Here is a 26328-nt window from a genome sequence, read left to right on the forward strand (position 1 = left end):
TAAATAAAATCAATGAAATTACAGCAAAATACTTATCTTTTGGGATGTAGAAGTTGGTCTCCGTTGATACTTGAGTAGAATAATAGTTTTAGGTTGAGGCGTGTAGTCACTGTCTTTAAGAGTAGATTTCGCCCCTCGGAGACAATGTCTCGGTGTAACAAGGTTGTATGGCGCCCTACCCTCCAGGATACAACAACCTATATATGACCCTCATAAGCGTACGCTCGCAATACTTGAGTCGGATGAACAACTCGAATCTTTCCCTTGATAAAAGAAAACAAATTGGACCACAAACTCAAGAATGTGGAGGAGACAATAATGAAGAAAGGTGTCAATCTAATTTCTCCTCATTTAAAGTATAGCTCGAATGGTTTATTATATGAGACTACCAACTGCACGTTGGGTTTTTAACCAAGCAATTAAACCACATAAAACAATTCCATGTTAAGAACAAAATTTGATACCAACAAAGCAATTAACTCACGCAATAAAGATTGGAATCAAAACCTTATTGTAAACCAAAGACATTTAACATATTTAAATGATAAGATAAATTGATATAAAAAGTAACGGTAATAACTCAATTAAAACCAAAGAGGAGATATCAAAAACCGACAACAAATTAATGCCAATTTATTCAAAACCAATACGAAAGAAGTTTATAATTTTCATAAAATAGAAACATTTACAATTTCACTTTCAACATAAATTAGATAAATTAATTTTGTATTTTGAAATACTCACAAAATTCGAACAGGCATACCATTAACTAACAAGTTTCTTGCTTTTGTTTACTTATGAACTTCAGCATCTTCTGACATGTGTTTTGGATATGTTAAATAGGTCGCTTCTTTCAGCATTTTGCACGAGAGGACAGAAATATTGGCATGTTTACCTTTTCTGAGGTTCACTCATCCGTCGAGGAATTGATATTGGAAGACTTTCTTTGGTAAATATTGAAGACTGCAAAATGCTGGAGGATCTCCCACTGAAATTATATAATTCCAAGTCTATTGGAACTCTTATACTGAATGGTTGTTCAAGATTTCAAAACTTGGCTGATGGCTTAGGGGACACGCAGAAAACTTGCTCAAGGTCTTGTGTTTAAATGCATGCAGAAAACTTCTTGCAATCCCAGATTTACCAACCAATTTGTACGTTCTGAAAGCAATTGACTGTCCAGAGTTGGGAACAATTCCCGATTTTTAAAAAATGTGGAATATGAGAGAATTGTATCTAAGTGATTCGTTCAAACTCACTGAGGTTGCAGGCTTGGATAAGTCATTAAACTCCTTGACAAAGATTCATATGGAAGGCTGCACCAATCTGACTGCCGATTTTAGGAACAATATCCTACATTGACAACTCAGTGATTCGTTCAAACTCACTGAGTCTACACACTCAAAACTTTTTCCAATGAATTCTCCACTGAAAAGAGTTTTGTGGGTCGCATTTGGTTGTTGGGGGAGATTCTCAGATAGCTAGAAAAAGTTTTGAAAGGATATCCCATTGATTTCTTCTTGCGAGATAAAGACCATGTAGTTTATTTTCCTCTTCATAACAAAAGTGAATGGATGTCAGGAACCACCAGAAAACACTTATTTATGCTGTTCTTCTTTCTAGGAAAACCGTTGTTTAAGAAAACACTTATTTATTTTCTGGTGCTTCTTTTTGTTTGTTTGTTTTTTCTATTAATTACTAATAAGCAAGGATGCTTAAGTGCTACAAGAGGGAAAAAATGGTTAGAGGACCAATATGGAGTGTTTTTGCAGCAAGAGGAAGATGTACGTGAGCCCACTTGCATCCTGAGCTCGCAAGATTTCTATGTGAAACAGGTGTGGTTTCTTTCTAATGGTTATTCCAATTGGGGCCATGGTTTTTTATCTGCTCCTAATTGATATATGAAGAAAAAAAACATAATCATATTTTGATATTAGATTCATGGTTGCGATATAATCATATATGTATTCTAATGGTTTTATAAAGTTTTAAATGACACTTTTCTTTTTTCCTTCAAAAAAGAACTTAATTTTATGAAGTTTTTCCATATACACGTTTCTTATGAAGAAAGAGATTTTATTATATGTTTAGTTAAATTTGCTCATATGTATCTGTTTTTGGAGTAACTTTTGCACGTTGCGGGTACACCACGTGGCTAATGTATCATCCAATACACATAGAACATGTGGAACTATTGTCCAACACTCATAGGATATAAAAATAAAATATTTTCATATGTCCCTTGTGTATTGGATGGTTACACCAGCCACGTTGGGTACCCAAAAAATATAAATATTTGGGCTAACGACAAAATACACCCTGCTGGTTTGGGGTGCTTCTCAATATGGACTCCAGGGTATCAATTTTATCAATTTACACCTTTACGTTTGCAACTTGTCCAATTTTATCTTTCTGTTAAGTTGACCATGTGGGACCCACCTCCTAACCCACCAATTCTTTTTTAAAATTTATATAAAATGATAAAAACATATAATTAAACAAAAACTAAATATTAAAAAAAAAACAAAAACAAAAAAAACCAGACACACAGCGCACTCCGTCCCTTTCTCCCCGATTCCATCTTCTCGAGTTCTCCGGTTCCCCACCCCACCACCTGTCCTCGCTGAAACCAAGTCTATCACTCCTCTCCTTCCGTCCCACCACAGCACCTCCCATCCCTCTTCCTCATCCCCACCCCACCTCAAGGGATTGATAGTTTTAGTGCATGGGTGAAATGGATATCGAATGTTTTGGGCAAAGAGTGAGATGGGATTGTGTTTTGATGAAGAGGGTGGCCATAGATGCGATTGAAGATTTGAACCAAGGCCTGTTCTTTTTTATCTCTGGCTGTGCTCAAAGTTCAAATAATCAGATTTTTTATTTTTTATTTTGTAAAACAAAGTAGCAGATTTGATTTAGTGTTGGAAATCTAGGCGTCATCCATCAAGTTGACAAAGCAGCGGCGTTGATTTGAGAGATGGAGTGGATGCAGCGAGTCTATCGAAGCATAGAGAGATTGCGTCTGGCTTTGGCGAGCAGTTTCTGGAATTCCATGCGTGACTTTTGCTGGGCGTTGAGGTCGGAGGAGGAAGAATATTCATGGCCTCTGTCTCTCTCTCTCTAAGCTTTTCTTTTTTCATTTTTGATTTCTGGGCAGATCTGCAAGGGGCCTTTTGGGGCTTAAGATCCCTTTGTTCAATTTCTCTTCCTCCATTTTTGATTTCTGGGCAGATCTGCATTTTCGCCACTAGCATTTCCATTATTTCTGGGATTTTTGGGTCTTTGACATTGTCTGGGTCTTGAATGTTGTGACTCTTATTCTTTGGGATCCACAGATGAAGGCGCGATTGTGAGCGCGGCCATGGCGGATCTGTTCTGGAGGTGGGGTAGTGGAAGAGAAGGAAGTGGAAGAAGAATGATGAGGACGGAGTTGCTGGGTTGGGTTTGAAAAAAAAAAAAAAAAAACAGAAACCTTAACAATGGCAGTGGATGGGATTTTTTAAGTTGATTAAAATTATTAATTTTTTTTTTGGGGTTAGAATGTTATTTTATTATTTTAAATAAATGTTTTTGGTTAGTAAGTGGGTCTCACAATAGACACGTCAGCATTTAACGATGTTATTTTATTATTTTAAATAAATGTTTTTGGTTAGTAAGTGGGTCTCATAATAGACACGCCAGAATTTAAATCGACTATGTTGCAACGTAAGAGTATAAATTGATAAAATTGATAACCTGGAGTCCATATTGAAAATCATCCCAAACCAGCAGGGTGTCTTTTGTCGCTAGCCTTAAAAATTTCTACCTCGCGTGAAAACTGCGCCTATTGACAGATGGGTTATTTTGAGAATGAAAGTTTGTGTAATTAGTTTGTTCAACGTAGGCGCCGTAACAAAAAAAAGTGCATGTTTTGTGATTAAACTGATTTGCACAACACATTTATGTTCAAGTAGGGAAGCTAATAATGGGGCGTTAGTTTGCATGGTACCGATTCAGAAACAAATTATTTCTCATCGATTCTTTGTTTGGCTGAAACACCTAACATATTTTAAGGAACCCGTCGAGCTTACTGCAGCTAGTCTGCTAATGGCAAGATTGTGTTTATTTGTGCAGTTGAGCATTGACAATCCGCAAAGACCAATATATACTGTATCTGTTTAACTGGGAGGATGATTGGACTCAAGCCATTTGTGTAAAGACACTAAGATAAGTGTATGAGTGTTCGCTAGATAATGAATTCACTGAACGCGATCGACTGAAGATCTTGTATGGAAGTTTTACCTACATGTGAAACAAGATCTCCATAGTTACAATAATGTAAATTAGTCCTCGACTTGAGTCACCACAGTTGTCTTGTAGAAGCGTCGTGGACCTTTGATCATACTAAAGCGTTCTGCTGCTTAAGGGTATGACCATATGATATATTCGAGGCTCATAGTCAATCCATGGAGGTAGGTAAGTGTACAACAAGGGATCTCTACCCTCAGTAAAAAGGGAGAATGCTATGATGATATGATTCAGGAGTCTTTGGCCGAAGCACTAGTTATGAATGAGAATGGTAATTCCAATCATACTTGTATGAGTCATATAAGATTGGAGTTCACATTAGGGGCTTGACATATTTTTTGCGCGCTAATGATGTAACCACAAACATTGAGTTAGATAATGACTATATTATATTGTACTTGCAACTGAATAGGTTCTCCACCACATTCTACATTGGCTTGGATAACCTTGACACATTGCTAGACGTCACTCATGGTTTGTGGAAGCCTTGAGGCTATATCATAATTATGTCCTCATAATTGGGAGAATTAAAATGGAGTTTTAATTCACAATCGATTAAGGAATAGTTCAGATCGCCCATTGCCCCGCTACTTAGAATCTAACAAACAGGTGAGAGATGAAAAATTAATTATGAGATGATTTGCAACTTCCTTCATTGTATTAGAGTGGGTTTGCCCATGTGTAAAAGCCCAACAGCCAACATGTGCACATTACCCAATATGAATTGTCCACGTGTTACACTTGAAAATTCCGACACACATGCTGGGGCGTGTGAGAATGTGAAGGTGAAAATGTTCCACATCAGAAAGTTGAAAAACTTAGCAAGGGCTTATAAGAAGTTAGGGTACTCCTCCCATTAGTTTTGGGGTGGAACCTCAACTTCCTTTAAAGTTTAGGGTTTTAGGGTTTTACGTGGGTCTAAACTCTGAACCCTAAAGCCAATGTCTCATTCACGTACTCCACGTTACCAAATAGACGTTGTCCAAGTATTACGCTTGAAAATTCATTACACATACGAGGGCGCTCTAAGTATTTTCTCCAAAATCTTTAAATTCATAAGAGGCCGTTTCGTATAGAGCCCTCCCTCATAATGCATCGCTTTAAATCCCAAAATGTTGCGGCTTTCTCAAAAGTGAAAAATGTCCATGCTGCCTTTGCTTATCAGAAGTGTAAAACTGTAACACTAAAAAGTTCATAATGTCTTGAATTTTTAAGGGTATTGTTTATTCAACATGTCAACCACCTTTAAAAAGTTCTTAGATTCATCATCACTATGGTTGCCTAAGTTATGATTGAGAGGAGCTGAGCAGTTGAGCGAGAAGACAGAAGAAAATCGCAAATGAGAGACTATGCCCTCAAATGAATTAGTCAGGACTCCAACGTGGTGTTGCCGGTTCTATTGCAACATTATAGAGCCGACGCAATGACCAATCAAAGAACGCCAGTCCAAACCAAGCCTGTGTACCAAACGACCCCTAAAAGGTTACGTATTGCCTTGGGATCAATAACATATCTCATTTATGAAAAGTATCACGGTAAAATTATCATCGCGATATTTATTTGCAGTGGACAATTCTAGGTTGTAATGATATTTATTTCATAATATCTTTAATTTTTTGGGGTATTGTTTATTAAACATGTCAACCACCTTGAAAAAGTTCTTAGATTCGTCACTATGGTTGCCCAAGTTAAGATTGAGAGGAGCTGAGAGCGAGAAGACAGAAGAAAATCGCAAATGAGTCAAATGAATTAGTCAGAGCTCCAATGTGGTGTTGCCGGTTCTATTGCAACATATAGAACCGATGCAATGACCAGTCAAAGAACGCAGAATGTAAATAATAAAAATAAATTTGTGCTCTTCAAATTCACACAAGAAAACAAAAGAGTACTGCATATAGCATTTAACCAAGGCAATATTAACACAAAAGCTGAGATTTAAGCTGAAAATCTCTAAGGGGTACACATAATAGTGACAACGAATTCATCATTCTCTACAAAATCATCCATGTTAATACTCCGTACTGTTTTCGGCACACTGCAAAGTTGCATTCAATAAATCTCTCTCGTTTCTTTTGGCAGTATACTCCTATGAGATCTGGTTAGAAGTCCAGAAGGCCAACTCTAATCTTCCTTTTCTCCAGATTTATGCTCTCTGCTTTCGGCCTCACTGCTAGCATGATCAATCTGGTCACCAGTAGCGACCGCAGGATGTTCATCATCTCCTTTATTGATTGATCTAATAAGCATCATTATCACAACCACAAAACCAATTATGTATACAGTTCCAATCCCAATAAATGAAGACATAAAGCCCATAAACGATGGACCACCAATTCTTTCCTTTATTATTCTTCCTTCCTTATATCCTTCCAGGAACTGTGAGACTTGAGATGCCTGATCTTCTTCATCAATGCTTTCTGAACCATTCACCTATTTTACAAAATAATGTCAACTGTGTTGAATTTCTATCATGCAAAAGTGTCAAAAATACAAGTGAAGTAAGAAAAACAAGGAAATCTTCAAGTGGCAAACGTAACATGAATATTATCAGGTGTCCTGAAAAATTACAAATGAATTTGGCTACAGATACAAACATGTCTACGTCTTTGTTACTGCATTCTTTTAGGTAATTTGAGAGGCAACTGAACAAATGAGTAACCCTATATCATGATCCCTAGAGGATTAGTTTGGTGATGTATCGATGACTGGTTGGGCCCAGAGCAGATTTGACCTAGCCACAAAAGGAATTTAAAAAAGAAGAAGTATTACCTATAATCTATATGATTCCATGTTTGTGGGTCAGACATTTCAAAGCTATAGCTCCCATCTTAGTTTTTCCTATTAGTAATGTATGATACTCAAGCTCACAGGTAAGATAAGAAGGGAAAGGCTCTACAGGTCATCAGAGATTATCTCAATCATACGTGCAGGCAGCTAGTATGATAGTAACTGTGTGCATTTCATAAGTCATCCATTGTTTCTACACAGGTCAGTAAACAATCTCGTTTCTAATCTGGAAGCAAACCCAAATTTGGAAGGCACACACAAAGCAACCTATTTGTTGACATTGTCTTTTTTCTGTGTCTCCTTGATGGTATGCTCTTGATCTTCTGATATCTATATTGTCCTAATGAATTGCTTTTAAATTTGGAAGAGTCGGACAAAAAACCCTCTGTGCTAACATTAACCAGAACAAATAAAAATAAAAAACAATCAAACATATACCATTTTCAAAGCTAAATTTATCATGGAGATCTAAAAAAAATCCGAATATCTAATAACCAATAACTTACAGTAAAGTACTCCTCCATTCTATCCCAAACAACCATTTTTGGAAGTCTTGTCTTCTTGTTGGCTCCAAATGTATCAGCAAAGTCTTCCCACTGTTTGATCCCAACATAACCAAAGACAAAATCCCGATTTGCAGATGCAGCTGATTTCAAAATCTTGATAAGTTTTTTTGACTTCTCTTCATCCTCATCCTCCACAATTGTCAAAACAATTTTCCTTTCATCATCGTTCAACAATTTTAATGTCTCATAATTTATGGGCATGGCCAAAGGGAACAAACTGTGTCTTATAAACTCTTCCAAAAACTCCTCTGCATTTTCAAAACAAACAGGTGAAGCACATAAAAATGAAAAATTTACTCATGATAGAAGAAAACAGAGAATGGATTTTATAACTTGTTGAAATGCAGAATTCTTATTCCAACCATAAGAAATTGTGTCATACAATAAACAGGACAGGGTTATGTTTGATTACTACAGTCATTAAGGTCAGTTCAGTTGATTAGCGTTACAGTCAAGCTCAGCTTGAATTTGGATAAAGATCTATGATTCAGTGGCAACAACTTCAAACTCACCATGTCTCTAACTCTTAAAAGACTGATAACTATCATCTCATAGCTAAGCATGCACCATAAAGCTCAGTCCATTATGAAGAACAAGCATAAGCAAATAGGTTCGCTTCTAATAGAAATAAATAAATCAGGCATACAAAAAGATAATCTATTCATTCGAATGCATTTCACAACAAGAAGCAATATTTATAATAGATCCTTGAGGCAAAATAAAAACATTAAACAAAATTATATTCGACTCTCTGAGGAGTGGGAAATAATATTAGAGTCACCTTACCTCTGTGATTTTTAAAGAGAAGCTGCATCCCTTATTTTTATTTCAAAGGACTTCACAACAATTGGGGTTTTGTGCACATCTCAAGCATAAAAGTTATAATGCAATAATAGGATGCAAACATGATGGCATGAAAAGCACTCTCCTAAATGCCTACTCAACTGCATCAATGACTTTATGTCTAAATACATGCTTCCTTATGAAAAGACGGATCCTATAAGCAATGCAAGTTGAAGAAATCACGGAAATGAGATGTCCAACGCCAACCCATAAATATGCAATCTGATGTGTCATTATGACTCAAGAAAGGCCACATTAACTAAAATGTACAAAATACACATAATGATGTATTTAGCGGTGAACTAGGACAGATAAACCAAACCCAACTAACCTTCATAGGGGCCATAGAAGATGTTGTGCTCATTGTAAGTTGGATGAAGGGATGCCAAAGCAGGAACTTTGTCAAAATCATACAATACCATTACATCCTCAGAGAAATCCTTTGCAACTGAAAACCAGGCCTTCTTTTTGTACTTTATAGCTAACTTTGATATCAATGACTCATTCAAGCCAAAACCAATGTATATAGGAAAGTAAGTTCCAGCTGCTTGGACAAAGTCGCTAATAGCAGAGTCTGAATCAAGTATAGAAACATCAGGAGCCGCAAACTTTTTCAGATAACGAACAAGCGAATCTGCTTTCCTGGGTCCATTATATTCTATGGGGACGCCATGCATAAAGAGCTTCAGGGTAGGATATGCACTATATCAAAACAAACAAAAATCAACAATATTCAACTGGAAATGGAAATACTGTAATTTAAGGGGAAAAAAAAAGAGCATACTCAATTTCATATTTTCGAGCTAGAGAGGTAAACTTGTCAGCATTAAGTTTTGCTATCACTATTGGCTGTTTCAAGTCAGCAAGCAAGGGAGCAGCTTCATCCAACTACAAAATACCATAAATTAAATAAGAAAACAAAGGAAGCAACAAAATTAGTGGGTTGGGGCAGACGAGGTCTAGTTGCAGTGCAGTAGTCTCATATTCGAAGTACCTTGGTAATTGCTTGCATTAAAAATAAATAAATAAAACTAGTGGGTTGGCTGTTGGTAATGTTCAGATTGAGAGTTGTTTTTAATTATCAAAATAACATGGATTTCAACCGGAAAAAAAACTAATTAACATGAATGGATGGATGGATGGATGGATTGATCTTAAATGATTGTTGAAAATTCTACACAGAAAATCCCGAGAGAAACCTGAGGAGAGAGGCGCTTGCAGTGGCCGCACCATGGGGCGTAGAAATCAACCAAGACCAAGTCCAGGGCCGAAATGGCCGAATCGAAGTTGGAGTCGTCCAGCTCCAACACCTTCCCATCTACAGCCCAAGACGACGACGAAGAATACACAACACCGCTACAATCTAGTGCCAATAATACTGTCAGCGCCCAACACCACGACACTCTTTCGCCCATACGCATCATTGTATTTCTTTCTTTCTCTCTCTCCGTCTTTCTTCTCCAACTTGTTTTTTCTTTCCATTCTGACTTCATATTTACATATTTACCTCTCTTTTCCATTATTTTTCTTTTCTTTTCTTTTCTTTTTGATGTTGGTAATATTTTAAAAAGAGATTCACTATAATACCCAATATAAGAGCTCAAATTATAATTAAAAAAACTCTATATGAAATGAACTTTAGAAACACACCCAATTTTCATTTACAACCTAACAAAAAAACTTTTAACTTCTTTTAAATTACAAAACTGTAATTGATTTCTTAAAACAAACTCAGTAGGGCCAGCTATCATTTTTTGGGTTTTTTTGTGATTAGTTTATAGAAATTTAATGGTGTAGGGTTTATTTATAGTTTTAGTGCTAAGAATTGGTATATGACTAAATATCTCTATTTTAAATTACTATAATGTAAGAAGAGGGGATCAAACTCATATGCAAGAGACCAATAAATAAAAAAATTTAAAAAAAACTCGAGTGCAAAAGGGAGGACATACTGTCTTAAACAACTGGCTTAATCAACTTGCGTTAGTTAGTTTTTTCTATTCTTTTTCTACAGTCCCGATCTCTTGGACCACAGGAGTCCAAGAGATTGTGGTCACCCACCGTTGGATATTAATCCAATGGTTCAAAATGATATATATAAATGCAATATGACATAAATATTCAAGTCAACCGTTGAATTTACATCCAACGGTGAGTGACCATAAATCTCTTGGACTACAGGGATCCAAGAGATCAGGACTGTCTTTTTCTATTAGTATTTTTTTAATTGAGTTATTTAGATTTCACTCACTCAGTCCTTCAAATATGGAATTACTAATTTCTCAACAAGCCTTTTGTAATATATATATATATATATATATATATATATATATATATTCCTCTTCTATTAAGAGATTCTTCAAATAATTTTATTTGAGGAACACCTTGTAGAGTGCTTTACGAATTTTTTTTCAACAATCCAAATCGTCTATTTTTTAAAGTTTTTATTCATAGATCATCCTTATAAAAAATTAAAAAAATTGAAAATCATTAAGGCATCTAGTTGCTAGTAACAAAATAGAAGAACACGATGCTTTAAAAAAATACTAAAATAACAATAATTTAATTGAGCGGTCAAATGGTTTCAGATTTAAATGATTTTTTGTAGATATGATCTTTGAGGGAATATATAAAACTTAAACGAATCGAATCATTAAAAAAAAATGTATGGTGGGCCTTACAAGGGTGTCTCTCAAATAAACTTATTTGAGAGATCCCTCAATAGGAGCTCATATATATAGGCTTATTTTTTGATATACCCCTTCAAAGTGTATTTGAGCCTCACTTTGCCCCATGAAACTCATTTTGTTTAACTTTACCCAATTTTCACACATACTTGTCTCACTTTAGCCTATTTTTCACACATACATGTCTCTCCCCCACCCGTGGGGGGAAAAATAGTTAACTAATTCTGATAGTGTTGGCACAATTAGAGAAGAGATTTATAATCAAGTACACACGATGATTAAAATAAGGCCAAAAATCACTTTTGGTTCTTATAGTTTCACACTTCAACTACTTTTTTGAATTTATAGTTTCAATTTCGTCAATTTTTCCATTGTAGTTTCATGATTGTAGTAATTTAAGAAAAATCTTAATTTGATTTCTGTCAAGTTATTTCTAACTTCTGTTATCTATTCGAATGAGTATTTTTGTCCAAACTTGCATCCCCTCCCCATTCAGCCAACACTCACCAACAGCCCTCACCCAACCCCAGCTAGCTACCCAGTAACTAACTGCCACCACAGCCTCCCAAGGCCGCCCCAACCCAAAGATGTCATGGACTCAGAGATCTGTATTTAACAATTTGTGCAAAAATGTTATTTATAAAAATAAAATAAAAAACTCTGATGGTTCTCGCCTTCTCGAGGCAGCAGCATCTTACTTTGCTCTTTTTCACATTTTGGTGACACTGGACTTATTAGCACTTCGTATTTCCGGCGCTTTCGTGCGTTGTGCAAAATACATCTTTATGGCATGATAACTGGCATCCCTTTGGTCCTTTGTCTTCGTGTTGCTCTGAGGAGACTATGTAGCCTAATTCAAATATGGATGTGGTTCGATTCGATGGGTACTTGCGTCAAATGGTCTTTTTTCTGCTGCTTTTACTTGGGATTTTCTCCGGGTTCATTAACTAATGGTATCTTGGAAGTCCTTGCTTTGGTTTAGTGAGAACATGCCTAAAATGAGTTTTATTTTGTGGATCGATGGCCATTAAGGGGAGCTTATCAACCCTTCAAAAGTTTGCAGCTTGGTCCCCCTAGTCCATTGATCATCTTTTCTTTGATTGTTCCTACTCTGAAGCTATTTGAAGTTAGTTTATGTGTAAGTGTAGTGTGGTGGTCATTCCTCAATCTCGGCATCTGTTAATTCCTTGGTCCTCATCTTCTTGGAGTGGCAAATCGGCGAGATCCATTGTCAAGCGACTCTATCTTGCTCCCTATGTCTACTACATTTGGAAGGAAAGAAATTGTATGATTTGCATAAATTCTTCTTGCCCTCTGCTATATAACACTCGAGTTGGTTTTGAATTCTGTTCGGAGTAGGCTTCCCTATATAGGATTTAACCTCTCATGCCAACGCCTTCCTTGTTGAGGATGAAATTTTCCCTTTAGCCAGTTGCTGTAAGGGTATGTGTTTTCTGTTAGCTTGGGGTGTCTTTTGGGATGGACTGTCCGGTTTGTGTGTTCTTGGTTGGTCTTTTGACCTCGTTTGTTCTTTAATCTTTGCCCCCTTTTTGGAAGCCTAACTAATGGGAAGGATAAAATTGAAAGGAAAAAAAAAGTCTTGAGTTAAATTTTGGATCTCTTCGGATATACAACTGCAGATTTGTATTTTAACACGTCAGTGTCACTTGTATACAATTTACACATAACCATTAATGTTACATAATAAAAATCCCAGAATCACTATGAGCACTAGCAGTAGATCACTCAAATGAGACAGAAAGGCCAAAATTTCACTTGCCTCTTGCATTTCTCCCACCTTTTCTGCTAACAGCTTCACAGAGTCTGCATGGTAATGTGTCAAGGCTCAATGCACGGGTTTTTACATAATTCGCCATCACGCCGCATCTTCTCCATCCATGGTACTCGGCATAGGCAACTGGGTCATTGGCAAGGGCTTTCACATAAGAAGCCAATTCCTCCAAGTTGCTAAATTTAGTGCCGTCGATTATTGAATGAGGAGGGACGAAGTCCCAGACATTAGGGGCACCAAAATAGATAGGAACTGCACCAGAATCTAGAGCATAAAATAGCTTTTCCGTCACATAACTCTCTGTCATTGTGTTTTCAATAGCTAAAACAAACTTATAGTGAGACATAGCACAATGTAAATGGTCCCACCATTTCTGACTGACACTAGCATCACTGGCACACTCAGGGTAGAACGAAAGGGCCATGTCCAAGCCACCACCAACATTGTTCAAGCACTTTCCAAACGAATGATGAGGTAGTAAGCTGAGAAGCTTATAGGCAAGCTTATTTCTTTGAGGCAGACAACGCGATGATGACCAATAAACAAGTGTATCCTTCAAACAGAATCCCAGATACTGTCATATAACTAATGTTGCGAAAAAAGATAAACAGAAATGAGTGAAAGTTATGAAAATAACCTAGAAAGAACAGAGTCAAACACTTACATTGTGCTTATATGAAGACACGTGATAATTCCGACCATTGTGAAAGAGTGCACCAGCATAGGTGCACTGCACATCATCTTTGGCATGATAACTAATAAATAGATCCTCAAAGCCAGATTTCTTCCTGCCAGCCTCAAGATCCATGTACGCACGAAGTGGATCTCCAGTGTTTCTCTAACAAAACGCAAAAACAAAAGGGCAATGAAGTAGACCTAGAAAATAAGACACCTGGACTATGCGCATAGATAATTTTCAGATAACAAATATACATGAGAACCTAACACGATTCAAAATATATTTATTTATTTTTTCTTTGAATATTACCTTAATATTATCGTATATATATCTAAATTACAGGTTTTCACAGTAATTGTACACACACACAGAGACAAAAGTCTCATACTCTCCTTCAATAATTTTGTTTTTTAGGATACGAAACACAGAGTATTTCATAAATATCCAAGTTCTTATTTATATTCCTGGTGGAAACTATGCCCCTAAAACAAGAAACAACACCGAATAAAGTCACTACCATTTTAGGGTTTAGGGTTGAAAGTCACTATCATTTGAAATGCCCACAAAAATGTCCAGAGTTGAGCTCCACGCCTCAAATAATCCCAGCCCCCAAACTACCACTTACTATTCAAAGGTTTTGTCATTCAACTCTACAAAATAAACCAAAAGGTTGCCATCACAAAACAATTTCATAACACAGCTTTCTTCCCTCCTCAGACATACAAGAAAATAAAACAAGCTTTCCTCAACAGCATCAACAATATGATCAAAGCACATTAACTATTAATGACCCAAATATCTTTCAATCAAATATTATATATAACGTATAGGGAAATGTTTGGGATAGAAATATTTCAATTGTTCAGGCTTGCATAAATGGGTAGGACTGTGTGGGCCCCACCTAAATGGATGGTTGAAATTGGTCATTTGCGCAAATGTCCATAGCAAGACACATACAAGTATATAGTGAGTTGAAATATTGAAGAATTGATGATAAGAAAAAGAAACAAGGCAATCCTTTAGTCTTATAAAATATTACTCATCTACTCTAACCCTAGCATGCTTAACTAAGAACTCCTTATTTGCTGCAGTATCCCTTTTTTCATATGGAGAAGGTTTGGCCTGCAATCCCCTATTAAAGTTGCAGAGAGGTTCAGTGACACAAGAAACAAGAGAGAAGATTCTCCAGTGCCACAAACAAGCCCTCTGTTTGACCTGTCCCAAGGTAGATTCTCATCGTTCCTAGCCTTCTATTGTATGCAGAATACCTAGTCTTCAGCAGCAAAGAGGAGAAACCTACTTTTCCTAGTACATTAAACAAGGAGAACAGTGGTAAAAGGTTTACGGACTCAAAGACCCTTCATGTCCTAAAAGGTTTAAGAAGCTGCTGTTATCGTTATTGTACAGTCACAAGTGATAGGAGATTGTCATTAAGAACTGTTGCCACAAGCACTCGAAGGATTTTACATAATGTAACTGCAAGTACATAAAAGGAGGACTAAGTTTAACACAACCTAGTAATCAAAGAGGTACAGCTCCATTACCTATCTTGTGATGTTAAGTTGATTAACTCCTTAGCTAATAACCGATACTATCATGAGGATCCCCTTCAAATAGATTTTGAATTTGGAAGTCCTAGAAATTGTCACAACAGATGGCTAAAATACATCCACCCACACTAAGTTCAACAACCATGGCTTACCCACACACTGTCGTCCATACAGCCTCATCACTTCATTTTCCTTGCTTTGCCACCAGCAATTAACAAACAACTTCCTAACTTGAGGATATGTTAAGAAAAGTGCAGTTAATGTTGAGCAGATATTGATTATTAGTACAAAGGGAATTTTTATTTTCTTTTGCAAGGAGATATCATTACAAATGGGAATAAAAACAGACATCCACTGATAGTTTGTCCAGGGAAATCAATAAAAACTAAGGTGTAGTCCATACAATGATCAAAAGAGGTATGTACATGTAAGAATCCAGTATATTAAAACCATGGGCTTATTGCAACTTTTCTCTTAAATGGAGATAATGATAACTATGATGCCAATTATAAATAACAATCATAGTCATTAACTCTCTCTTGTTTGTGGGAAAAAAAGTAGTACCTTACCAGAGGTACCACCCATATCTTAAGCCTTTGGTGCCAGAATCACCTCCACCCCACCACAAACACCCCTATCATATACATGTCAACACCACTACCATCATTTTCTTATTTCCACTTAAATTTCTCTCAAATTCTGAATTCCACTTTCTCTCTTGTACTTTCTATGAACTAATAAGGTAAACATAATACACAAGTCACATATTCTTCCCCTTATTTCCTCTTTTCACTTTTTGGGTTGTTAAAATTAAGCTTATTGAAACCCTAGGGTCTCGACCACCTTAGCTAAGTTAGTTAGTTGAAATGTGGACATATATTTTTCATATATGTTCACAAGAAAGATCAATTCAAAGTCATTTGCATGCTAATTAGCAAATATAACTCAAATCTGGAGTAGCATACAATTCAAAACTCAAGAAATATATAAAGAGAAATACTATGAGTCTGCCATGGTGAGGTAAGGTGTGAGCTTCCCTTGAAATTATGAGTTTGATGTATCATTTTTTCTTCTTACTTGTTTCAGTGAGATAAGGAAACAATTTTATAAAGAAAGGTGAGCCTCAATTTATGCAATCCTTATTTTTTCAGCTTAATATATGCCAAAAGAACTCTGGGGAGTAGTTAACTAACAAGTAAGATGTATCATTGAAGGAACTGAATGCAAAATGAGCCTGTAATTGGGGACAGAGTTGGCAGCAACAGTAAAAGGAGGCAAAAGCTAGTTCCAAAGCTCAAGCATGTATGTGGGATGCCTCTTAACATTGGATTATTTGTATGCAATTATTCTTTTCTGCGAGATTAGCCGAAGAACCATTGTGGAGTTAGGTTGAAAATGGTGGTGTAATTTTTCCATTGCAAGTAAAAGAAGCAGGTAGCTTTAAATCCATGTTTGTTTATTCACCATGGAAAATATCCACATGGGAAGTAGTAACGTAAAGGCATGGATTACAAGCACCTGAATACACATATAGCTATTGATTTGCTTTGACTCTAACCCTTAGCACTTCCCTCCCTTAACCCCGACACAGAAAAAAGGGACTGAGGTGCTTGCTCTTTGATTGCTGGTTTGTTCATTAAGAGTTGCCCCCATAATGTTTGATAATATGCCTCAAAGAGGCAACTTCCTAAAGGGGAAAATTTTCTCATGATCTGAACGAAAACTAGCTAACCCTGATGAATTAGAAATAAACAAATATAATCAAATAGGAGACACACAGATCTGTATATTTGCAACTTGTGGAAAAACCCTTATAGCTGAAATCTTCAACAACAAAAATGACAGTAGGAGCCTGAAAAAATGGAGGTACCTGAAGCGGAGGCGTAGTAGTCTCAAACAATAAGGCATCAGGTTTGTCAGCAAGAACGGAAGATTTAGTCCACAAACAGCTCAACCCACAGGGGCACGAATACAAATTATCCAAATTATCAGGAATCCAAGTCCACCCTTTGACCATGACGCTGATATGCTCAACCTTGGGCTCCCTACACTCAGATTCAATGCCAAGTTGAACTTGTTGCAGAGAAGAAGAAGAACCATTTTGATTTTGGCTTTGAAGTAACGCCTCATGATGCTTGCCTCTGAAATGGGCACAACCCACTTGAGAGTCCCATTTCTTGAAGGCACTGATCAAATTGGTAAATGGGTCAGGCGTGGACTTAGTTAGAGATAGAGAGAGATTGGGATCTTTCATGGGTTGGATTGAGGTTGATATAGAAGGGAATTCGAGGAAGCTACAGAGGAAAAGGATCAAGAATGCGCCACCCATCATGAACGCGATGCTCAAGGAGTTGAAGGGCTTCAATTGCATAATTTCTCTCTCCCTCTCTGTCTCTGTCCACCGTGAAGAGAGGGAGGAGTCAAGCAATCCGATGCATGGGGGAAGGTGGGAAGGGGCGCAGGCGTCTTGGACCAGCAGGGGCAGAGTGTTTTTTTTAAGCTCTTTTATTTTTAGCCTATACATACACATTCACATTCACGTGGCAAAAACATGACATCTCTATAAATTTTATTTTAAAATAAGGGAATCTTACTTGGTAAGATAACAGGTTGTCTATACTTATTTCATGGGTTAGATAAAATATAACTTCTCCAACAAAAAAAACAAAAATACAAAGGCTCAGCAACCCAACCAACTCAAGCCGTTTGCCGGAAACTGCTCACCGAACCAACCTCTTCGTTTCCTGAATTACGAGCACCAATGTTGAACTGTACAACAGTTCCACCAACTGAGTCGATCCACCGATATATAAATCAGCTCAATTCGGTCTATTTCTCAATAAGGTCAAGTTCGAGTTGGAATGACAATTTTCCCTACAGGTTAGAGCCTTTGCAGGAATTCAATCATAATGCGTGCATAAAGTTTTAATTAAATCCAAAATATTTAAAATGTTCTTTTCCTTCTTCAAATTGATGACTGTAGGGGGATGAATCTCTGATATGTTTGGAAAGACCTTTGTGCTTAAAACTAAGAGAAGAAAGACCAAATCAGCTCTTGAGCACACTAGTGTGCTGTGAGCCAAGAGTCTCTCATGCCAAAGTATAATGAGAGCTTTGAGCAAAGTGGGATCTCTTTTACCATTACAGGCAACGTGTTGAACGTTGATTGGACGTGTTAAGACATGTTGGCTTGCACGTCAAATCAACTAGTAGTTTGACTTAGGAATGTGGGAATATTTAGGATTAATCGTTTTATTAGTCCTTTAATTTTGACCCAATTTGCATTTGAGCACCTCAATTTTCAAAATAGTTCCCGTGGTCCTTTAACTTTAGTTTCGTTTGGACAAATGGTCCTGCCGTCAATTTTGTTAACTTTTTCTGTTAAATGCAGGGGCAAAATGGTATTTTTATATTAAAACCAAAAAAATGAATAAAAAATCATATCTTTAAAATAACAATAAAAGAAAATCAAATAAAAAAACTAACAAAAATAAATAAATAAAATTTTGGGGGGAGTAGAAATCGGGATAGGAGAGGGGGGGGGGAGAGAGAGAGTTTAATTTTAATTTTTTAATTTTTTTAATTTTTTTTAATTTTTTAATACAAAAATACCATTTTGTCATTGCATTTAACAGAAAAGTTAATAAAATTGACAGTAGGACCATTTGTCATAACGAAACTAAAGTTAAAGGACCACATGAACCATTTTGAAAATTGAGGTACTCAAATGCAAATCGAGTTTATATTCAGAGATTAATAAAACGATTAACCCGAATATTTATTTCAATTGGATAAGTATAATCTCCTTATTTATTGATGCCGTAATAAATAGGGAGGTTTTGAGGATTGTGGCTAATTTACGGAAGCTGCCTAAAAAAATAGTCATGCTTGGCATAGGAAGTGACATTTGCCAACTCTAGGTGATGATGCTTTCTAATCCTAATTAATACATGACAATATGCATATCGCTTTCTCCCACCTCTGGCCATGGAGAGAAACTCTCATGTAACGAGGATAGTACCTTTTGCTATCTCCAGCTAATAACGCAACGACACGTAGGATAACTTTTTCACATGTCATTGTGTTATTGGCTGGGAATAGCAAAATAGTGTTGTCTCCGTTACATGTAAGTTTTTTATTGACGATGGGCAATTTGATCCATATGGACTTCCTCTTTTCCACGTGGCCTTCTGTCATTAGTGTGTAAATATTTGCTCGTACAATGACCAATCTTCCAAGAATGTACATTTTTTTTAAGGACATATCCTACTATTATGTTTATTTTTATTTTATTTAGGTTGTTGATTTTTCCACTCTCCTTTTGTTCACTTATGCTCTTTTTTATTTTTTTTAAATACTGCTATAACATACAAAAGAGTGAAAGTGGACAAAAGAGAAGTAGGAAAATCAACTCACTTTATTTATTACTTGTCAATTTTCATGAGGAGAAACACCTTGAATGCGTTTTTCCATATTTCTCCCTACTTCTTTAAAAAGCATTTATGCTCATAAGCGCTTTTAACAGAAGCACTCTTATTATAAAGATATTGAAATTTTCATTTTTAAAAAAAATCAAAGTGCTTTTTGGAAAAGTATTTGAGAGTGCGTTATAAAGAAACATATGGCAAGTGATTCTCCATAGAGCACTTCAATGACCCAAAAACACTTCTAAACTTTTATGTCAAACATTGTCATAAGCACTTTTAACCCTTCTAAAAACACTCTCAAACTGACCAAATGATCATATGAAGAAACGATTCTCCATAAAAGTGATTATTGACTTATCCGAAATCACTTACAAACCAACCTTTAACATGTTAACAAATTATAACAAATGACGGTACTACTATAATTATTCGATGCATATGTGGTAACCAAAGAAGTTAACTGCGCTAACATTTTACAGAGTCATAGTGCACATTCCTCAGATGTTATTCTTTCAATTTCCAATGAATACTAGCAGCAACAACAAATGAACAACTTTGTTATCTCCGCCATTGAAAGTTGAAACAAACCGCTTGACGTTTTGCACAATCTCACAACCTGAAGAGTACCTGCCTCGTTAATGTCGTCCTCCGTCCTTTTTAAATGCCCGTAGTTGATAATTGCACAAACAAACACAGGCATTGCCCCTAACCTCACTTCGCTTCTCTCTTTGTTTCTACCGACAACACAGAAATGTCGACCGCAGCTTCCTCCAGCACTCTGTTTTCTCCTGCTCCCAGTTCGCAGCCACCGATCTTTCATAAGCCAACGACTGCTTTATCTCTCTCTCGGGTCTCTCTTGGCCTTGGGCTTCCTAGATCTCTGCCCTTATCAACAACCCATCTGAAAACTAGAAGAAATTCAAGTCGTCTCACTACCTGTTGCTCCACAGACGCTGCAAAAGCTCCCAACAAGGAGACCCCTATTGAATTGAGTATGATTCCTTCTTTGATTGATGGGTTTCAGTTGTTCTTCTCTCTTTCTGGTTCAGTTGTTCATTCACAATATAACTTGCGTTTCTGCAGGATATGAAGCATTTCCTACTGTCATGGATATCAATCAGATTCGTGAAATTTTGCCTCACCGGTGAGTTACCTTATCTGCAGCATTTAGTGTCAAATTTGGTTTTCTTGGGTTGTTTTGATCAATCAGGGAAAAATAAAAAAAACAAGCAAGCAAACCCACCTTGCAGATTTTTCTTGAACTTGATAATAGAATTTTATAATCTTGTGTTTACTGTTTTCAGTGGAGTCAAAGCCATTGTTTTTATCTTTTTTCTTCCCTATGTTTTAGTTGATTATTTATGTTTTCTGTTGATCTCGAAATAATAAGGAAGCATTGTAAGATATATTATTCAGTAAGGGTTTTTTTTTGTTTTTTTTATAATCATTTAATTTTCTTGAAGAAACCCAATTTATATTTGAATTTTAATGTGCAGTTTTGTTTTTTTCTTGTTTTTTAGGTTTCCATTTCTCTTAGTGGATAGAGTGATTGAATACAATCCTGGAGTTTCTGCTGTTGCAATCAAGAATGTAACAATAAATGATAATTTCTTTCCTGGGCATTTTCCTGAGAGGCCAATCATGCCTGGTGTTCTCATGGTTGAGGTAATAACCATTTTCCCTTACTATACTAAAAGATGTCCCCTGTTGCTTACATCCATTATTCTCTAAAGCTACAAATTGGAAGGTGCTGAAATTTACTTTCATTAATTACAAAAGATGAAACTTACTTTCATGGTACCAGTTAATTTCTTGCTGCATTTAACCTTGGAATATTTTTCGCTGATGATGCTACCTTTGCAGCAATTCCTAACCTATCATGTCTTTTCTGTACTTGTAATCTGTAATATCAGGTTTAAACTTGACTTTTTATTGAACAAAAATGTTAAGTTGGTTACAGGTTATGCTAGATTAATTATTTCGGTCTAGAATCAGTTTATTTAGCAAAATGTACCTTTTAGCTTATATTAACTTGTTCAAACTGACTGGACCTGAAGTTTGAAGCTCTGATTCAGTTACATGCATAATCTATATCCAAAGTCCTAGAAGTTTTAAGCTCAAAATGGCAACTGAGGCGGAGGTGGGAATCATGTCATTTGTGTTGTCCGCAACTTTCGCTTCTGTCTTCTTTAAATTTTTGGCCTTTCTCTGGGGTGGGTTAGAAGGGGTTGAAATGCTTTTCATAAGGATGTGGGATTAAAATTATAATTTCGGGTGTAATTAAGGGCCTTGATGTTGATTGGAATTGTTGAGGAATTTGGACTTGAATTGATATTTGGACTGGCCTTATGAATAGGCCATGATGTCTCTTGCAGACTTGAATTCCTTTCCTTTCTTTCCCTCTTCTATTTCTCCCTGTTGGTTTTTCCATGGGTGTCTTGATAAGTATTTAGCTGGAGAATGGGAGTCGGGGTATAAGCTAGAAAGTTTCCATGGGTGTCCTATCAATGAGGAGAGGGCAGCTTGGTCAGAACAGTCTTTTGAAGGATGAGATTTGGAGTGTAATTTTTGAGTGTGGTAGTGACAACTCTCCTGGACCGAGCAGCTTCTCGTCGACGGTTTCTAAAGGTTGATAAAGGATGTGGTTAAGGAAGATCTCTGAACGGTTTTCCATTTGTCTTTGCAATGGAATTTTCAATTTCTTGTACTATTCTGACCTACATCGTTTGATCTCTCTTTCTGCAAAACGTCGGTTTGGATTAGAATAGAAAATTCTCATTTTATAGACTTCTTAGTTGTAGAATGGTAGAACCAACTTGATTTTTCTTTACAGTTAAGCAGGTAGCATATATCTATGATTATAAATTTTTTTACAAAGAAAAAAAACAGACATTTTGTTGGAAAATGATTGGATCATAATTGTATCCAGGTTTTTCGTTTTTTGGACAGTGAATCGTGTAAAATGTAAGATTGTGTGGGGTTGCTGGATGGCACTCATGATTATAAGTGAAGTGTCATTTGTAGTGAAAACTTTTCAGAAAGATGAATATCATTCTTGATTCTTCTGTATTGGGAGTTGATTGTATGACTCATGCGAAAAAAAGCTTTTTTTTTTTTTTTTTTTTTTTTTTTGGGTAGGTTTGGACAAATCGGTATTGTACCAAGTCAGGTTTTAAAGGTTTCTAAGTTTAAGTTTCTAATAGTGCACGTCATTATAGAAACTTCCCTCATTAGCACCTTAGCCTCTGCTTGTTTAAGACAAGACAAGAAAATTATTCATATTGTATGAGGATCAAACTTCAGAAGGCCATTGGACAAAGTCAGGTTAATAGATTTTTAATACGTTATAGTTCATTATGTAATGGAAGCCTTACTCCCATTCATGGGCACCTAAACATATCCTTGATTGACGAAACAAGGAATGAATCTGTTTTCTGTTGGTTATCATGCATTTGATTCTTAAGAAAAGTTGTAAGCCCAGTTATAATTGCTTTAGGTAATACTTTTGCTAGAATTACATCCTGTCTTCTTAACAAGATTAATGGATATTGCTGAAGTTGACCAAATTTCCCTTTAACAATTGCCTAATTCTGTTGGGATTAGTAATGAAATATGTCTGTGCTTGTTGGATCTAGGCAATGGCACAGGTAGGTGGCTTGGTTATGTTGCAACCGGAAGTGGGAGGCTCTCGTGACACTTTCTTTTTTGCTGGTATTGACAAAGTGCGATTTCGGAAACCAGTGATTGCTGGCGACACATTAGTGATGAGAATGACACTAATCAAGTTGCAGAAACGCTTTGGAATAGCAAAGATGGAAGGCAAGGCCTATGTGGGAGGTGAAGTGGTGTGTGAGGGAGAGTTTTTGATGGCTACCGGTACTGGTAGTGACTGATCTCGAATGTTTTTGTTATTTCATCACTAAAATCGGTTGATCTTTGTTTTTTTGTTCTTTTCTTTCTCTCTTTTTCCTTTTTAATCCTCTCGGCAGTTTACACCTTGTGGCAGTTTGATTAGATTTTATTGCTCTTATATATGTATTTTAGGTGAGTTAAAACACAGAAAATATGCTTCGTGAAAATTCAGTAGTTTTGTTCATAGGGTGTTCCTCTATTTTGTGAGGGAGAAATAATTGCATGTAACAATGAGGCAAAAGATTCCTGTGGTTTTTTTTAAGTTAATCAGAAAAAAGATTTCTATGCTGAGTTTTTGTAATGATTCGGAAGACAAGATATGAAGTTGTCTGAATATGTTATATTATCTCTCCTAATTTAGTTTTGTAAGTCAGACTGAGAAAATGCATATTGTGCTGGTTTCCTCACCTATTGTTTAAGAAGGTTGAGGGAGGCCTTTCTGCTAGGTAGGTAAGAGATGCCGATTTTAGGTGATACTCATCAAATTAAATTAAATTATATCTACATAAAATACCAAATGATTTACAAGCCAAGAGCTCCAAGGGGTGTCTTCCCCTGTCCAGCTTCAAAATAGAAAATTAGCATAGCCACCATAGCAAGCCTTGCATGCTTAATCTCGGCCAATTTCAGTCTCTCCAACTTTTCGCTGTCTGGAATGTAGACTCCGTTCTTGATGGAGCCGGCGAAGCCCAAGGGGTCGAAGAACTTGCCACCAGGGTAGCCTTGCTCTCCGGTGGCGTTGGCAAAGTTCTCCGAAGTCTTGGACCAAGGTGTGGCCCACTCAATGGACTGGGACTCAGGGTTGTAGAAGTCCACCCATCTTTTGCTTTCCACCCAACCCATGAGCAAGAGCTGAGTGCCAAGCAGTGAGCCAAAGGAGAAGGGTGCTATAGCGCTGGGGTCTGCCCCGGCTTCGAACCATGGGACACCACTCCAGGCCTGGCCTACAAAGATGCCGACCACGGCGGCCATTGCCCACCGGCCGTGGATAAGCTCAGCCTCTCTGTACCACTTTAGGAACCCTGGGTCCTTGCCTAGTCCTAGAGGGTCGAAACCGTAGTCACCTGGAAGCCTGCATGCATAGAATATCATATATTATACTTCTTATGGACAAATCGATATTCTAAACTATATGTATATTAATGTATATTAACATGGTTGATGGTTGAAATGAGACTCACGAGCCATCGAGCCACTCAGGATCGATGAAGTTGTTGCTGGCTTTAACGGCTGGGATCCAAGACTTCTTAGGTGCAGCAGCAGCAACCACAATGAACCTCTTAGGAGCAGCAGGGCCGCCTCCAACTCTGGTGGTTCCAAAACCAGCAGACAACAAGGCCTGGCTTCTCTTGCCTCCGCACAAGAAGGGTGAGTTCAACCCATTAAGCACTGCACCAGTTGTTGCTGCCATTTCCCTCTGTTTCTCTCTCTAGATCTCTCACACTCTCTCTCTCTATCTCTTGCACTCTATCTGTCTACAATTTTTAGAACAATTAGAGCAGAGAGTTGGTATAGGCTGAGAAGACTTTTGTGTGGTTTTTATGAGAAGTGAGTTGGAGAGGGAAGATCTAATGATATCTGAGGATGTGTCTTGGATAGATTTCGGACCAATGGGAAACTACTACTACCAGACCTCCATCCGCATCCTTGTATTTCATCCGACCACGTGGACCATTACTTTGTCTTTGTCTTTTCTCCCTCCACAGGCTACGCCTCCAAAATATCAATGATAAAGCTTCTTGCAAAATCATACAATTATATCATCTTTGTTTTCTTTCAATACATGGAACAGGATGATATATCTGGGAAAGGATTTATCTTCTTTTTTTTTCCTTACAAATTGATAGCCAATTCTTTCTTTTTTCCCCTTTTTTTAAATTTCTTTGCTTTCCCATTCACTTTTAATTATTTTTTTAAACTACAAATGTGTATACCTAAAGAAGTATTTTAGTCGTGTGTTTGGATGAAGATAATAAACTTAGAATTTGGACGAAGATTTTTAAAAAAAAGAAGAAGTTTAAATTGACATACGTCATAAACAAAGAATTTATAAATTTCATGTGAAAAAAAGGGGGTGACAAAAATTTAACTATCATCATAGAAGTGAAAAGTTTTCAACAAAATAAATTATTTAAAAATTAAAAATTCAAAGCAAGTCTTTATGGAGGGTACATTAATTATTTAGATGAAATTAAAAGTTGGAATTTTATCAAAAATATGTGGATTCGATTTGGGAACATGTCAATGCTAATATCAACAAAAATTCAATACGTATGCATCTGATTCATCAAATTACCTAAATCTAAGTGACAGCAATACCTCAGGTCTTCTTGAAAGGGCATCTAGGTTGAACATGAGATGTATGATGAACAAGTTCATATCAAATTCAATTTCGGCAGGTCTACTTGCCGTTCCAGTTCGACAAAGGCACTTGCTGTGCTGCTCAAGCCTAGGGACACAGGTCAGCCTTTTAAATGAAGCCAACAGTCTCACATCGAAATATCGGAATAATTGTACAAAGTATCTTTCATTTGACTTTTATAGATAAGGCACTCTCCTCAGTACACTAGGTAATAATAATCTTATACGTACACTGTTACTCTGTCAAATTTTCTTTATACCTAACGCTCATACTAACTTCTGACCAAAAAAAAAGAAACACTCATACTAACTTAAATATAAAATAATCATCGGCCAGTACCATATCGGTGTCTCATATTTCACATTTGCTCTCTTCTTTTGTGGATGAACTCTCCACCAGTAATAGGACGCCTCGACCAAAGGCAAGCTACTTCTAA

General features: G+C 36.7%; 4 protein-coding genes across 4 annotated transcripts; 1 reads left to right on the forward strand and 3 right to left on the reverse strand.

The window, feature by feature from the left end:
• Positions 1-6119: 6119 nt before the first annotated feature.
• LOC117615912 (protein disulfide-isomerase 5-2) lies at positions 6120-9962 on the reverse strand. The gene is made up of 5 exons (XM_034345089.1): positions 9683-9962; positions 9268-9371; positions 8815-9185; positions 7581-7888; positions 6120-6717 (listed from the first exon to the last, which is right to left on the reverse strand). Exons 1-5 carry the CDS (start codon positions 9905-9907, stop codon positions 6409-6411), a joined length of 1317 nt encoding a protein of 438 aa, XP_034200980.1. The 5' UTR covers positions 9908-9962; the 3' UTR covers positions 6120-6408.
• Positions 9963-12770: 2808 nt separating this feature from the next.
• LOC117614862 (alpha-(1,4)-fucosyltransferase) lies at positions 12771-17705 on the reverse strand. The gene is made up of 3 exons (XM_034343783.1): positions 17062-17705; positions 13627-13800; positions 12771-13515 (listed from the first exon to the last, which is right to left on the reverse strand). Exons 1-3 carry the CDS (start codon positions 17560-17562, stop codon positions 12943-12945), a joined length of 1248 nt encoding a protein of 415 aa, XP_034199674.1. The 5' UTR covers positions 17563-17705; the 3' UTR covers positions 12771-12942.
• Positions 17706-20059: 2354 nt separating this feature from the next.
• On the forward strand, positions 20060-23878 carry LOC117624106 (3-hydroxyacyl-[acyl-carrier-protein] dehydratase FabZ-like). Its single transcript, XM_034355247.1, has 4 exons — positions 20060-20610; positions 20702-20762; positions 21139-21283; positions 23254-23878. Exons 1-4 carry the CDS (start codon positions 20370-20372, stop codon positions 23509-23511), a joined length of 705 nt encoding a protein of 234 aa, XP_034211138.1. The 5' UTR covers positions 20060-20369; the 3' UTR covers positions 23512-23878.
• A 116-nt stretch (positions 23879-23994) lies between these two features.
• Positions 23995-25109, reverse strand: LOC117624099 (chlorophyll a-b binding protein CP24 10A, chloroplastic). Its single transcript, XM_034355234.1, has 2 exons — positions 24712-25109; positions 23995-24602 (listed from the first exon to the last, which is right to left on the reverse strand). Exons 1-2 carry the CDS (start codon positions 24939-24941, stop codon positions 24053-24055), a joined length of 780 nt encoding a protein of 259 aa, XP_034211125.1. The 5' UTR covers positions 24942-25109; the 3' UTR covers positions 23995-24052.
• Between the last annotated feature and the right edge of the window lie 1219 nt (positions 25110-26328).

The sequence above is a fragment of the Prunus dulcis genome, chromosome 1, assembly GCF_902201215.1.
Source record: "Prunus dulcis chromosome 1, ALMONDv2, whole genome shotgun sequence".
Classification (NCBI taxonomy): Eukaryota; Viridiplantae; Streptophyta; class Magnoliopsida; order Rosales; family Rosaceae; genus Prunus; species Prunus dulcis.